The 13,181-nt window shown below is 46.8% G+C and overlaps 1 protein-coding gene across 6 annotated transcripts in view; it reads left to right on the top strand.

Annotated features, from left to right (window-relative positions):
- PSD3 (pleckstrin and Sec7 domain containing 3) overlaps positions 1–13,181 on the top strand; it is a 554,618-nt gene that overhangs the window by 81,883 nt on the left and 459,554 nt on the right. For 5 of the 6 annotated variants that reach the window (XR_008390587.1, XM_037142625.2, XM_053659808.1 and 2 more), the window contains exon 3: positions 7,538–8,424. The exons of the other annotated variant lie outside the window; for it this stretch is intronic. Coding sequence is in view for 4 of the 5 variants with exons in the window: in XM_037142625.2 (XP_036998520.2) it covers positions 7,660–8,424 (765 nt within the window). In the remaining variant the exon portion in view is untranslated. The remainder of the gene's footprint in view (positions 1–7,537; positions 8,425–13,181) is intronic. 6 annotated transcript variants of the gene reach the window in all.

Here is a 13,181-nt window from a genome sequence, read left to right as displayed (position 1 = left end):
AAGGAACTCAGCCATTCCTTTAATGCTGCTTAGAAATTTTCTCAGCTAAATATTCAGTTTCACCACTGGCCAACTTCTATCTTCCACAAAATCCAATTCAGCCAAGTTCCCTGCCACTTTATAACAAAGGATTGTTTTTTCTCCATGGTCCAAAAACAGGTTCCTTATTTCCACCTGAGACCTCATCAGAGTGGCCTTTACCATCCATATTTCTACCAGCACTCTGTACATGATTATTTGTATATTCTCTAAGATGGAAACTTTCTCTCCTTTCCTTTCTGGGCCCTCACCAGAGTTGCCTTTAAAAGTCCTTTTATAATAATCTCAGCTTCTTCCAGCATGCACTGAAATGTCTTCCAGCTTCTACCCATTACCCAGCTGCTTCACATTTTTAGGTGTTTGTTAGAGCAGCACTTCATTTCTTGGTAACAATTTCTGTCTTAGTTTGGGCTGCTACCACAAAAGTCTATAAACCGAGTGGCTTATCAGCAACAGAAACATTTCTCACAGTTCTGGGGGCAGAGAAATGCCAGATCAAGGTGCTCACCAGTTCAGTGTCTAACAAGAGCCCTCTTCTTGGTCTCACAGTGCTAACCTCTTGCTGTGTCCTCACATGACAGAAAGATGGTGAACTCTTCCCTGGCCTATTCTTGTAAGGACACTAATCCTACCAAACGGGCTTCACTCCCATGACCAGTTCACCTTCTAAAGGCCCCACCTCCAGATACCATCACACTAAAACTAGTTTCAGTGTGTGAATCTTGCAGGGAGCCGAACATTCAATCCAAAATGGCAGTATTATGTTGACTGTCCCCAGTCCGAGCAATGCTACTCATGACACATCAAATAATGCTCCGAGGTTGTCCAGGATATTCTCTCTACTGGTTGGGAAGACACCTTCACAGCAGTAGTGTTGTTGCCTCCATTCCTGTAAGAGGATTTGTGTAACAGTGAGCGTGACGATGATGATAATGAAGAGCTGCTGGGTGTCTAGTATGTGCCTGACCCCACCATGGGCATTTTCGTAGATTACTTCTGATCCTCGGAACAAGGTAAATACTGGGTTCTCTGTCTCAAACACATGGACACTGAAGTCTGCATGAGTTAAACTGTTTTCCCAAAGCAAATAGCAGTTAAGCGGGTACAGAGTCAGATCTTCCAGCCTCCGAAGTCTGTGCTCTGGAGGTGATGCCACCCTGCTTCATATTTAGGGGCGACTTTATCTTCCATTTTATAGGCAAGGACTTGTGATTTGGAGAGGTAAAATAAAGAAAGAAAACTTTTCTTACACTGTCTCCGAGAACCAGGGATACATGGTACTTGCAATTCCTCCACCTCTTATGTCCTCCAAACGAATTCCCCTGTGGCCATTTTTTGCCTCTTTCCAAAAACCAAGTCCAGCTTATTTTTTCAAGAGATGACACTGTGTCAGATAGTTCCCCTTGTGATGATTATTTATGGAAGAACCAGATGGGAACACTTGAAAAATATTCCAATTAGAAAGTCCTTCATTTCCGTCCTGTTTCTATTTTCTTTGCTGCCTGCCACCCCGACCCTGTACACACACATGGGTGTATTTTGAAGCATTCTTTGTACTTTCCTTTGGGATGTGCCTGCGCTGGCATCTGATCACACAGGCTGACTGCTTGTGAAGTAATGGGGAAAAAAGTCTTGAACAAACCAGAGCACCAGCCATGAGGAATTTAAATGCTCTGCTTTGTGGCATGCCCTGCAGGCCGTGGCCCTCAGCTCCTCCATGGTTTCTAGAGCCCTTTCCTCTACAGAAGTGCTGGGCAGATAGAGGCGGGGTCCTCCCAGCCAGGCAGGGGTCAGGTTTCACTTCACAGAGGGGATGAAGTGGGTCAGCGGGGCCATTTGAGGTGTCTGTGATTGAAGTTCAGGCCAGAGCCAGAGGCTGGACCTCCATCGATTAGTCCCTAATTGCTCCAGATTGGTCCTCAGTGAAGCCATCCTTTTAGTGTTGTGAGTTTACTGGAAGCAGCCTTTGAAAAAGCTCTCTTGGCCTAATAGGGATTATTTCTAAGTGCATATTTTATAGGCAGACACAATGGCCTGTTTCTGTTAAACTTGGTAATGGTTGTAATTTTATCTCCTGCCCCCATGGACCAAGCCCTTTTTATTTGCTTTCCCACTTTGTCTGCAAGAGGCCATAAGGATAAAACACTGAGGCCCAGAGAGAAGCAGCAGCCACCCGTCCGCATTCCCAGCCCATCCCAGTGAGCTCTCCCAGTCCGCGCTCTAAACATTTAGAGCTGCTGGTGCACTGGTTGGTAGCCCCGTGTCGGCCACACCTATGGCCTGTGGTTACCAGTGTCTCTGACATGAAGATCAGCTCCTCAGCCAGTGGGTCGACTTTCCTCCCACACTCCCCAGTGGGTCCCCTCAGACGGGAGGTGCTCCCCTGGCCCTCCAAGCAGAGCCTCACTCGGACCCTCGCTGGAGCCCTTTCTCTTCTGTCTTCCCAGCCACGGAAGTGTTACTGTCCCCCAGTCTCGTCTGAATTGAACCAGCTCACTCCCGTCCTTCTCAGACACTCCACCTACCAGGAATACTTCCCCTTCGAGAACTTTCTACCAATAGCAGTTATTCTGATGCCAATCACATGTTGTTCTTTATGGTGAAAGAAAGAAAACGCAGACAAGAAAGAAGTCTTCAAAGGACTTAGGGTCAATTTCAAAAGCCATTCAAACTATTTCGGTGTTGCCACTCTCCTACCATTCGGCTCAACTGTGAACTCAGATCGGAACTGCATATTGGTAATTTTTAACTATATACCAGACAACAGAATTTACTAAAAACACAATCAAAATATGACTGTTCAGCAGTGAGTTTGGAAAGCTATGTGCATGATATAGACTTGCACCATGAGGTACTGTTTAAATAGAAGTGAAAGAGGTTTTTATCCGGTCTTAATAGGAACAATGTTTAAACACATATTGACTGGGTAGCCACTTTTTACCCTGCAGTAGGACTATCCTCCAGTAATAAGGCTCCAGAGGTAAAGCGATCACCTTGATCTTCAGTCCTTCTTGGGGAGTTTGATCTTTTGCTCTATTCCCTAATTCCTGCAAGGGCAGAATGATCCAAAAGGCAAGAACCAGTCACCTGGATCAGCATTAAGCACAGCTTCTGTCCCAAGAAAGGCATGATGTGATCCCTTATGCAACAAGAAGGGAGGAATCTAGAATCCAATAAAGCCAGAAAATATTTGGTATTTTTCTTTGTCCAGATGCTCATTCTTGACATTTTCCTGACTTTCCAGGCCATTTCCTTCAGTTTGGTCCTGGTGCCCATGGCCTTGACGTTCCCTCTCCTGACCTCTTCACGCCTCCCTAGCCATCCTGGTTTCGTTTGTGCCATGCTCTCCCACAGTCCCAGGCTCCACCCGCACCTCAGCTGTGTCTCCCATTCCCCCTTGACTCTGGAACACACTTTCCAAATGCAGCCTTTGAGGAGGAGAGGCCCACAGTTACTGCCTTGTTTTCCTCCCCTCAGGCTGTGAGGCCCACAGGCCACGACCAAATCGGGCACAGTAACTCCAGAGCGCTCCCAGCTTAATTGCCAGGGACAGACTGCCGTGGACTTTACCTTCTGAGAGGATGAGCGAGTTTTGAGGAGCAGATTGTGACTTCTGTGACTGAAAACTCTGAATGGACTGTTCTTTGGGACTTCCTGGGACATGGGCCTCTAGCACCTGTTCTCTGGAATTGCCACTCTAGGGACAGTTACATTCTACAGTGCAGACAACAGATCTTGGTACGGTGCCATTTCTGTACACTCTCGAATCATCTAAGCTGTTAAAAACACGAAGGAAACAACTTTGGAAGGGGTGGAGCCCCCTGGGTAGCAAAGGGAACATGTGTGGGTGGGTCGGGGGAGGGCACCTTCCCTGGGCATCCAGGTTTTGGAGACAGGAAACAGACAGGCTGGACTCCGTGTGCAGTTTAGGTCCTCCAGCTGGAGAGAGCTGGAGAGGGGTCAGACCGATGAAAATCTCCACCTCTGCCCTCCCTCGGTGGGTTTAAGCCAGTTCCTTTATCTCTCCCATTCTCTCTCTCCGAGTTTCTGAAAGGGGAATTGTGTGGCCTGCTGCATGAGGTTGTCATAGGCCTGAGAGAAGTGATTGTGCGCTGAGACCCCTCCTCAGTGCCCACCCTCTCTCCACCCTTGTTAAGATTCTAGAAGGTTCTTTTTCACTTTAGATGTAATAAGAAGACCTCATTAACAAAGTGGAATCAAGCTTAAATTACCTGTTGTTTGCATTCACACCTTATGGGTCTTGAGGGTCAGTGGTGGTGGAGAAGTGTGAAGTCAACTTAGAATCCTTTCATACCAAGGCCTCTTGAGTCTTCAGAGGCATCAGATACAATGATTTAGTGTAATTGTAAATGATCATAACGAGACCCATCCTGACTTAAAGAATGAATATATGAATTTTGTGCTTATAGAGGACTCTTACATAGATTATCCTATTTGACCTTCAAAACAATTCTGTAGGTCAAGAAGAGCACAAATTTGTTTCGCACAGAAACTTGCTGCAGGTCCCAGCTAATGAACGATCACAGCAGGACTCACACATGTCTCCAGACCCCAGATTTACTGTGGACTCCCCCCTCATCCCAATTCATTCTCCAGCTCCAGCTCCCATCAGGTAGGAAGTATGAAGCCACACGTATGGTGCCTGTTGCAACTTTAGAAAGAAAAGATGTTTCAGGAAACAACTCACAGTGTTCCATTGGGTCAAACCATTTTCTCCAGGCACCCACCATGGGAAGGTATAAGTTCTAAGGTGGCTCACATTTGCTGAGAAACCAATGTGTGCCAGGCACTATGATGGCCTTGCACATGCACTTCCATTCAGTCCTCTCAACAACCCTGTGAATCAGGTATCAGGTATCATGACCTCACCTCAGAGAAGAGGAAGCTACCATATTTTTCAGGCCAAAAGACACACCTAGGTTTTAGAAGAGGAAAATAGGGAAAAAATTTGAAGCAAAAAATGGGGTAAAATATTTAATAACATAAATAACACAATTTTCACCAATATAAATGTAAACAGAACTCACAACAGCATTAAGAACCATTATTCTTCCCAAATTGAGGGGGCGGTGCATCTTATAGTCTGAAAAATGCAGTGATTATCAGAAAGGTAGAGTAACTTTCTCAAGGTCACACAGTAGACTCAGAGTTGTGCCACGTACATCACAACTGAAACCCATGTTTCTCTGGCACTTGCCCTTACTTCTCATACAGAACCTCAGCCCTCTAAAGGTACCCCCAGTACTTGCAGAATTGTCCTACCTGTGTCACAAGTCAACCCTGCTGTCAGGTCTCCACTGACACCCACCATTTCTTTACTCTTCTCCTACTTCAGCCCGCACAATGTCAAAGTGAAGCATTTGGCAGTAATCACCTGTGTGAGAGGCTTGCAAATAAAAAATTAGAAAAGTGTCCTGAACATACCATGTGATTTTGTTGTAGTTGTTGTTGTTTTGTTTTCATACATTGTTTTATTTGGAGACTGGAGTTGAAGTGAAACTTCTCACTCAGTAGCTCTGTGAAGCCCCTGCCCACCTGGGGCAGTTTTGGAAGAAAGGCATCAGGCAGTTACTCCACACTCCTCAATTGCCTCACAGGGTTGTATATGCCTTGAATAAGCATGAGGCATATAAAGCACCCAGTATAAGGCTTGACACCTCTAGAAGCCGAAACAAAAAGATGGTTCTTTCTCATCTAAATCCCTGTTTGTTTTTGTTTTTTTAAAGAGTAGGTTTATTAAAGCTGTATACCGCGAAACAAGGAAGGGCTTAGGCTAGAAGAAGCGAGAGGAGAGAGTCCAGGCGGGGCTGCTTTGGCTCCCTGAGAAAGAAAAGTCGGTGATGGAAGTGAGCCAAGGTGGGGTGCTGTCAGCTCACTGCAGCGTCAGGGCAAAGGGGCCCTGGAGACAGGTTCAGGGGGTCAGCCTGGGACAGGCTGCCGCCGCCCGCTGCTCCCCTTGTTGCATGCCTTGTGGGGTCCCTCAGAATGACCCTCCTTTAGGAGGTGCACTCCTGACAGGGAAGAAAGGCTCGGGGGTGCTCCCGGGAGGGAGAGCCCCTGTTCTGTGTGAATACACAGCTACTCACCTTGTTAGCAGTTAATCAGTCAACAAAGTGGTATTTGTCAAGTCATTACAAAGTTCAAACAAGTTCTCCTATAGGAGAGTGGGAAATCACAAAAAAGGGACTGGATGTTACTCACACAGGACTGTTGTTGAAAATCAGTGCAGTCGGATAATCATCACTGTTTCAATGAATGAGTCTAAGAGGCAGGCATAATAGTGTTTTGCTGAATTTTTCTCTATGATGGTGTTTGTTATAAAGGGACTGTAGTGGCCTGTAAGATGTCTCCTGTCTGGAAATATGGGCAAAGCTGTCAAAACCTTGTGTGAAAATCTGTAGGAAGATGTTTTAAAAGGAAAACCGACATAGGGCCCCAAGCACCCACCCTGAGAACTTCGTAAGACGCACCCTGGCCAGCAGTGGTCAGCCAGGACTGAGGGCCTCGGTCACTTTGTGGGCGCTGCCAACGCGAGGCCACACCCCGGTGTCAGGGAGAGCGACAGCCAGGGCTCCTGCGCTGCAGAGTAGCCACCTTTCGGGCCACATGGTCAGTTTTTCTGAGGATGCTTCCCTTTCAGTCAAGTTCAAATTGATTTAAAAAAAAAAGCTTCCTCCCCTCCCCATCCACTTCCTCCCCAGGAGCAAGGTGGGCAGGGCTGAAAAGCTCCTTTTCCTTCTCAAGAGCTGGTGAGCCCCTGGCGATGCTCAGTGTGAGCTGCTCAGTGAGTTTTCAGGTGGCGTGCTGTTCTCATGAGTGAAGAAGAAGGTGAAATAATTTTTTAAAACAAACAGAAAACCCTCCTAAATAAACCCATAATTTGTTACCTGGATTTCTTTTTTATTTCTTCTTTCCCTCTTTTTTTATTTTTTCTTTTTCACTTTTGTCTCCAGTTTAAAATTTATTTTGCATGCGTCATGACAAGCATTTTGATGTAGGGCTGCGGAGCCCCCCTTGGGAACTCCGAGATAACCACAGGATTTAAAGCGGAGGATCATGAAAACAGTAACGCTGGTTACAGCGGTGTGTTATCAGGGCGAGTGAGGATGCCAAGTACGCTTTAAAGTGAGCCGGAGGCTCCTGCTGCAAATCGCAGCGTCTCACATGCCAGGCACCCAGCAGGTGAGCTAATACACAGTTTAGGATTAAACAATGAAACAAATCACTTTAGTGTTTTCTTTTCAAATATGGGGAAGGGAACAGTTAAGAAAAAGGAATTCCATGGGGCACACCAAGGTAGAGAAGCCCAGCCCTGACTCCCTGCCCACCTGCAGTCTGAGACTGTTCCCTACCAGTTTGTTGTGGTTCTGTGAAGCAAGCGTGGCGTCCAGTCCTGTGGCTTCCCAAGATCACCCCCTGATCCTTGCTTCTTAAAGACCCTCCCTGGGTGCTGAAGATGTGTCATTTGCTTCCTCAGGCTCTTGGTGGAACCATAGGGCTGCCAAGTCACATCTGCCCACAGCTGCTGTCATTCGCATGCCTGGGCACTGAGGTCTGACCGCGACCCTGGCAAGGACCGGCCCTACCGCCTTGGAGGAAATGGCTGAGCAGCCCAAGCCACAGCAGATGAAAACTTCCTTCCTCTTCATCCAGCTGCAGGCCCCCCCTGCCGGAGTTTTCCCCGCCCTGTCTCCAGCAGCTACTGCCTGGATAGCAGCCCCAGGGGGCCCAGAGGAGGGACACGTTTTCCAAAGTCCCAGGACAGGCTTCTTGGCAGGCCGGGACCTTGGACACACTCAGGGCTTGGCTGCCCCTCCCTCGAGCCTGCTGCCAAAGGAGGGCCGTGGGACAGAGCAACCAGCTGCTTTCGGTTGCTCTGCCCAGAAGGAGAAGGAGGGAGAGGAGCAACCTCAGGAGCTGGGTGTGCGGAGGGGTAGCCTCTGCGGTTCCCCACGTTGCAGGCTGTCCCTGGCCCCTGCCTCCAGGAACCTTGGCCAGTTCCAGCTCCCGTCATGCAGACCTCCTACCCCTGATGTCATCATGAGCAATGGAGGCAGCAGTCCCTCCACATGCTGGAAGGAATGGCCAGTTGTTACTGTCCCCCAGGACTCGGGGGGCATGGACCCTCAGGCTTGGAATGCTTTGGAAGGCTCAATTCCACAGGCCACCCTGGCCCATGCTGCTGACTGGGGTGGAAGGGCCGTAGTGAGGATGGGTGCTGCCACCTGCCAAGTACTCCCGAAGAGCTACACAGAGGGCCCAGGTACCTGTGTGTGGGCCAGGAGGGCGACGCTCTACAGATACTGTCCACCTGTTCAGACCAGCAGGAGCTACCCGGCCCCACCTACCACTCTGCCTCTCAAGGTAAGGAAGTGTGTGTGGCTGAATCCCCTAGACAGCTGCCCCCACTGGATGAGGGAGTAGACAGAAGGGTCCGAGGTGCCGTGGGGGTGCTCATCTCCTCACACTTGGACTTCCCTCCACTCCGATGGGCTGTCCCTCAACAGCAGAAGTGCTGCCGTCCACGGTTCTCCTGGGCCCGGCTCTCCTCTGTGCTCTGACACCCAACCAGCCACTAGCAACATTTTGTTCACAAACAGGGAATGAATAACCATTTCCCAAGATTTCTGCCAAAGACAGAAGGAAATTCAGGCAAAGGAGTACATTTGTAGGGGAAGACCAGAGGAAAAGACAGAGAAGGTGCCGGGGCTCTCGGGGAGAGCTGCTGGACAGTTACTGAGCCCAGTGGCAGGCCAGCCGTTAGGCTGGGTGGTTTCCTGCTTCTCATCCTCACCACCACCTGAAAAAACAGAGGCTCACATTCCCAGTTTCAGATGAGGGAACTGAGAAGTGGTTAGGCAAAACTCTTCTCCATCCTTCCAAAAAGACACTCCAGAAAGGGCACTGGGGACTTTGGGGATGTTTTGTGGAGGGTTCCAGAACTGGAGCACAGCTTAGAACTCAGCCACATCCTTGCACCCTTGACCTTCTAAGGATGACCTCTACCTCCTGGCCCCCCCAGTGGGTGTGTAGCCCTGCATCAGCCTCCTTCCCATTTTCCCTCAGGAAGGAAAAGAGTGATGCTGTGTGGTGTCCAGGGTCTCTTCCAGCTCACAGGGGCCCTACCTGTGAGCACGGCCATGCCTGCTCTTTGTAATTAACATCTTATTCTCTGACTCAGCCTCCTGAGCCCAGCCTGCCTTCTCCACCCAGCTCAGGTGCACTGCTCCCAAAATAGGTGGACACAATTTAAAAAGATGCTTTTCCTTTCCCGTTCCCAACAGCATGGGCATGTTGCGGTACTTTGCACATCTCTAGGTGATGGGGGTAAGAGTGAGGAAGAGTGTGTGTACTGGGGTTTGGGGGCTGAGACAGAGGATGGGGGACTGTTGTTGGAGTGTGTGGGAGGTCGGCATGGAGGGCACTCTCAGGGAAGTAACCGGGGAAATGGAGGAAATTCACAGCATTGGAAAGAGGCCTTCCCTGGGCTTGGAAGTGATGCTGTTGCATCTGGACTCTGTGGCTCCCCTGTGTGTATCTTCACACCATCCCTCCATCCTCTTTCTTCTTTCAACAGGGAGCCTGTACAGCCACAGTTAAGAATCAGGCAGGAAGGATGAGCCTGAGTTTTCTTCGGAAGGGAACTCTTAGAAAAAAAGAGAGATGCTTAAGAAATAGCTTACAGTTTACATTCCATCCCAGTTCTTCTATCAGTCATTTCCTACAGGAATTTAGGACACATGACATACCCATGTGTCAGAGACCAGTCTCTGTCTGTGGGGTCACATGGTTGTTTGTGTGCTTTAAAGCTGCTCTGATGACTTGAAAACAGCATCTTTACCCACTCTCTCCCTTCCTGCTTGCTGCGTATAAGCCAAGCCTCAGATTGCCATTTCTCTGCAGAGAAGTACTTGGGGAGTTGATCTAGTTGGGTAGATTTTTGCCTTGTCTGCAGAAATCTGATAGACCCTCAGACATCTAAAAGTAAGGATTGCAAGATTTCTTGCTAAAATCTTAGAAACCCCAAGTTCAAGTTTAATCTTGAGCAACCCTCCAGAGCCCTCAGTTTTCTCATCTGGAAAAGCTGCCTCACGATTGCTATGGATACAGAGCGTTGAGCAACTGAAAGAAACTCTCTGCAGCCCTGTCTTAGGGGAGAGAAGAAATGAAGAAAAATCACTGGGACAGCATGTAGAACCAGGAAAGCCAGGAAGTTAGAGGCGTAAATGTAGGATGGGTCTAGTTAGGAAGCAGAGCTACAAAAACTTACTCTTTTTTGTTTTATTTTTTGTATTTTTTCCATTACCATTTAGTCCCCTTATACTTCCCTCCCCGCTCAATAACCACACTGTTGTCCGTGTCCATGAGTCCTTTTTCCTCTTTGCTTCATCCCTCCACCCCAACTCCTGCTGCCCCAGCTGTCATCCTGCTCCCCATCTATGAGTCTGTCTCTTTTTCCTCATAAGTTCACTTCATTAGAGTCCACATATTAGTAAAAGCATATAGTATTTGTCTTTCTCTGGCTGGCTTATTTCATTTAGCATAACGTTCTCCAGGTCCATCTATACTGTCTCAAAGGGTAAAATTGTCTTATGTTTTATGGCCTAGTAGTATTCTGTTGTGTAAATGTCCCATAGTTGTTTTATCTACTCATCTTCTGGTGGACACTTGGGCTGCTTCCTTATCTTGGTGATTGTAAATAATGCTGCAATGAACATAGGGGTGTTTATGTTTTTTTGAATTAATGTTTTGGATTTTTTGGATATATTCCTAGAAGAGGAATTGCCAGGTCAAAAGGCAAATCCATTTTTAATGTTGTGAGGTATATCCATACTGCTTTCCATAGTGGCTGTGCCAATCTGCAGAAGAAGAACAAAGTTGGAAAAATCGTGCTGCCTAATATCAAACTATACTATAAGGCCACAGTACTCAAAACAGCATGGTACTGATATAAAAACAGACACATAGATCAAGGGAACAGAATAGAAAGCCCAGAAATAAACCTAATATTATACAAAGGAAGCAAGTACATATAATGGGGTACAGACAGTTTATTTAATAAATGATGTTGGGAAAGTTGGACAAATACATGCAGAAAGATGAAACTAGATCACCTTCTTAAACCACACACAAGAATACATTCAAAATGTATTAGGGACTTAAATGTAAAGCCCAACACCATAAAAATCTCAAGAAGGAGACATAGGCAGCAAAATCTTAGACATTGCTCATAGCAATATTTTATCATATATATCTACCTAGGCAAGGGAGACAAAAGAAAACAATAAGCAAATGGGACTACATCAAACTAAAACATTTTTGCACAGCAAAGGAAACCATGAACAAAATAAAAAGACAACTCACAGAATGGGAGAACATATTTGCTAATATATCTGATAAGGGGTTAATATCCAAAATTTATAAAGAACTTACAAAACTAAACACCAAAACCACAAACAACTCAATTAAAAAATAGGCAAAGGACCAAGATAGACACTTTTCCAAAGAGGACATACAGATGGCCAATAGACATATGAAAAGATGCTCAATATCACTAATCATCAGAGAGATGCAAATTAAATCCACAACGATATACCCTCTCACATCTGTCAGAATGGCTATCATCAATAAATCAAAAAACAAGTGTTGGCGAGGATATGGAGAAAGGGGAACGCTTTTGCACTGTTGGGGGGAATGCAAAAACTTACTCTTAACCTTGCTGGCCAGATGTTGTGATTCCTTCTGCCATGGAGGGGATGTGGAAATTAGCACCTTCAGAACCACAAGTCCTTTAAATGCCTATGGCATTTAATAACCAGGTGACCCCCGCCTGGTCCTGGGTTTCAGGTAAATTAGCAAAATCAACAGAGATCATTTTTTCATCCGTTGAGCTCTGAACAGATGAAGTTGTCCTCTGGATTTGATAGATTAGTGTCTGAGAATTACCCAGTCCTTTCATATTTTGGAATTTAGATTTATGAATCACAGCAAAGTGAGAGAGGGCTGATTAAAAATGTCTTTAGATCAGCTATGAATGGCGAGGCCCTTGATTACCCATAGTGGGATCTTTAACTTGACATACTCAGGAATAATGTATTCAGTTATATTTATGAAAGTGAAATGCTGGTCACATGGAAGCAAATCTGTTCCTACATGTATATCATAGGAGTGATACTTTCCTAGCAGAAAAATCTGGATCTTAAGAAGTGTAAATTCTCTTCTCCAAACGGCTAAATTTATACTTTCACTGTTGATACAAATCGACTCCTAAGTGAAAATTGTTAACTTACATCCTTTCAAATAGTTTAAGGAGTGGTTGCTTTGAATTAAATCACTTGGTTCTTAATTTATGCTACCAACTAGGGTTTGGTTAAAACAAGAATAGCCATTTGTGACCTACAGAAAACGTCAAAAACCTCAAAATGTTGTGAGGATGTACATTTTTATCATCCCCACTTCATGGATGAGGAGACAGGTGCTTGTGGATGGTCAGTGACTTGCTGAAACCTGACACTGAGACCTGGCAGCTGGAGACAGGGATCTTTCAGCCTATCTCGCGGGCTCCTGAGACAAGGAGATGTCCTCAGAAGGCCATCCACCGTTCCCTTGCCTGGTAGGACGTTGTCCCTATTGCACGCCTGCTTTCTCTGGTGGAGAGGGTGGGGAGAGGGCCCCTCGGGAGTCCCGGTCTAAGGACCTGACCTTGTGTGAACAAGCACGTTTGCTAGCAGCAGTGGAGGCCTGGGGTGGAGGTCGTGGGGTTCCAGCTCCGGGCAGTGCCTGCTGAGGGTGGTAACATTTCTGTGGTGAGTCTGTCGGTGTGAATCAGAGAATGTTCCATGGTCTGGGGCCAGAGCCTGCCCTCATGATTTCTTGGACTTCACGTTCTGCTGCCTCTCTGTGGGAATGCAAGGAACTGACAGTGAGTGACTTGAGCTTGGGGCTAAAGGTAAGAAGCCCAAGTGAAGACACAGAAAACAGGTGCAACTCAAAAGAGAGGGAAAAGGCTTTCCCTACAGTCATTCTGGGAAGTGTACAACATTTTCTTTACCAGGTCTTCATATCGTAATGTGGTCTTCATATCTTTCCTTCTGCAGTGGAAGACTGAGCCCCGGGTATAC

This window comes from Artibeus jamaicensis, unplaced genomic scaffold, assembly GCF_021234435.1.
Source record: "Artibeus jamaicensis isolate MK-2021 breed Jamaican fruit bat unplaced genomic scaffold, CSHL_Jam_final scaffold_833, whole genome shotgun sequence".
NCBI lineage: Eukaryota > Metazoa > Chordata > Mammalia > Chiroptera > Phyllostomidae > Artibeus > Artibeus jamaicensis.
Note: the sequence above shows the minus strand (reverse complement) of the source record. Positions and strands in the feature narration are given on the sequence as shown.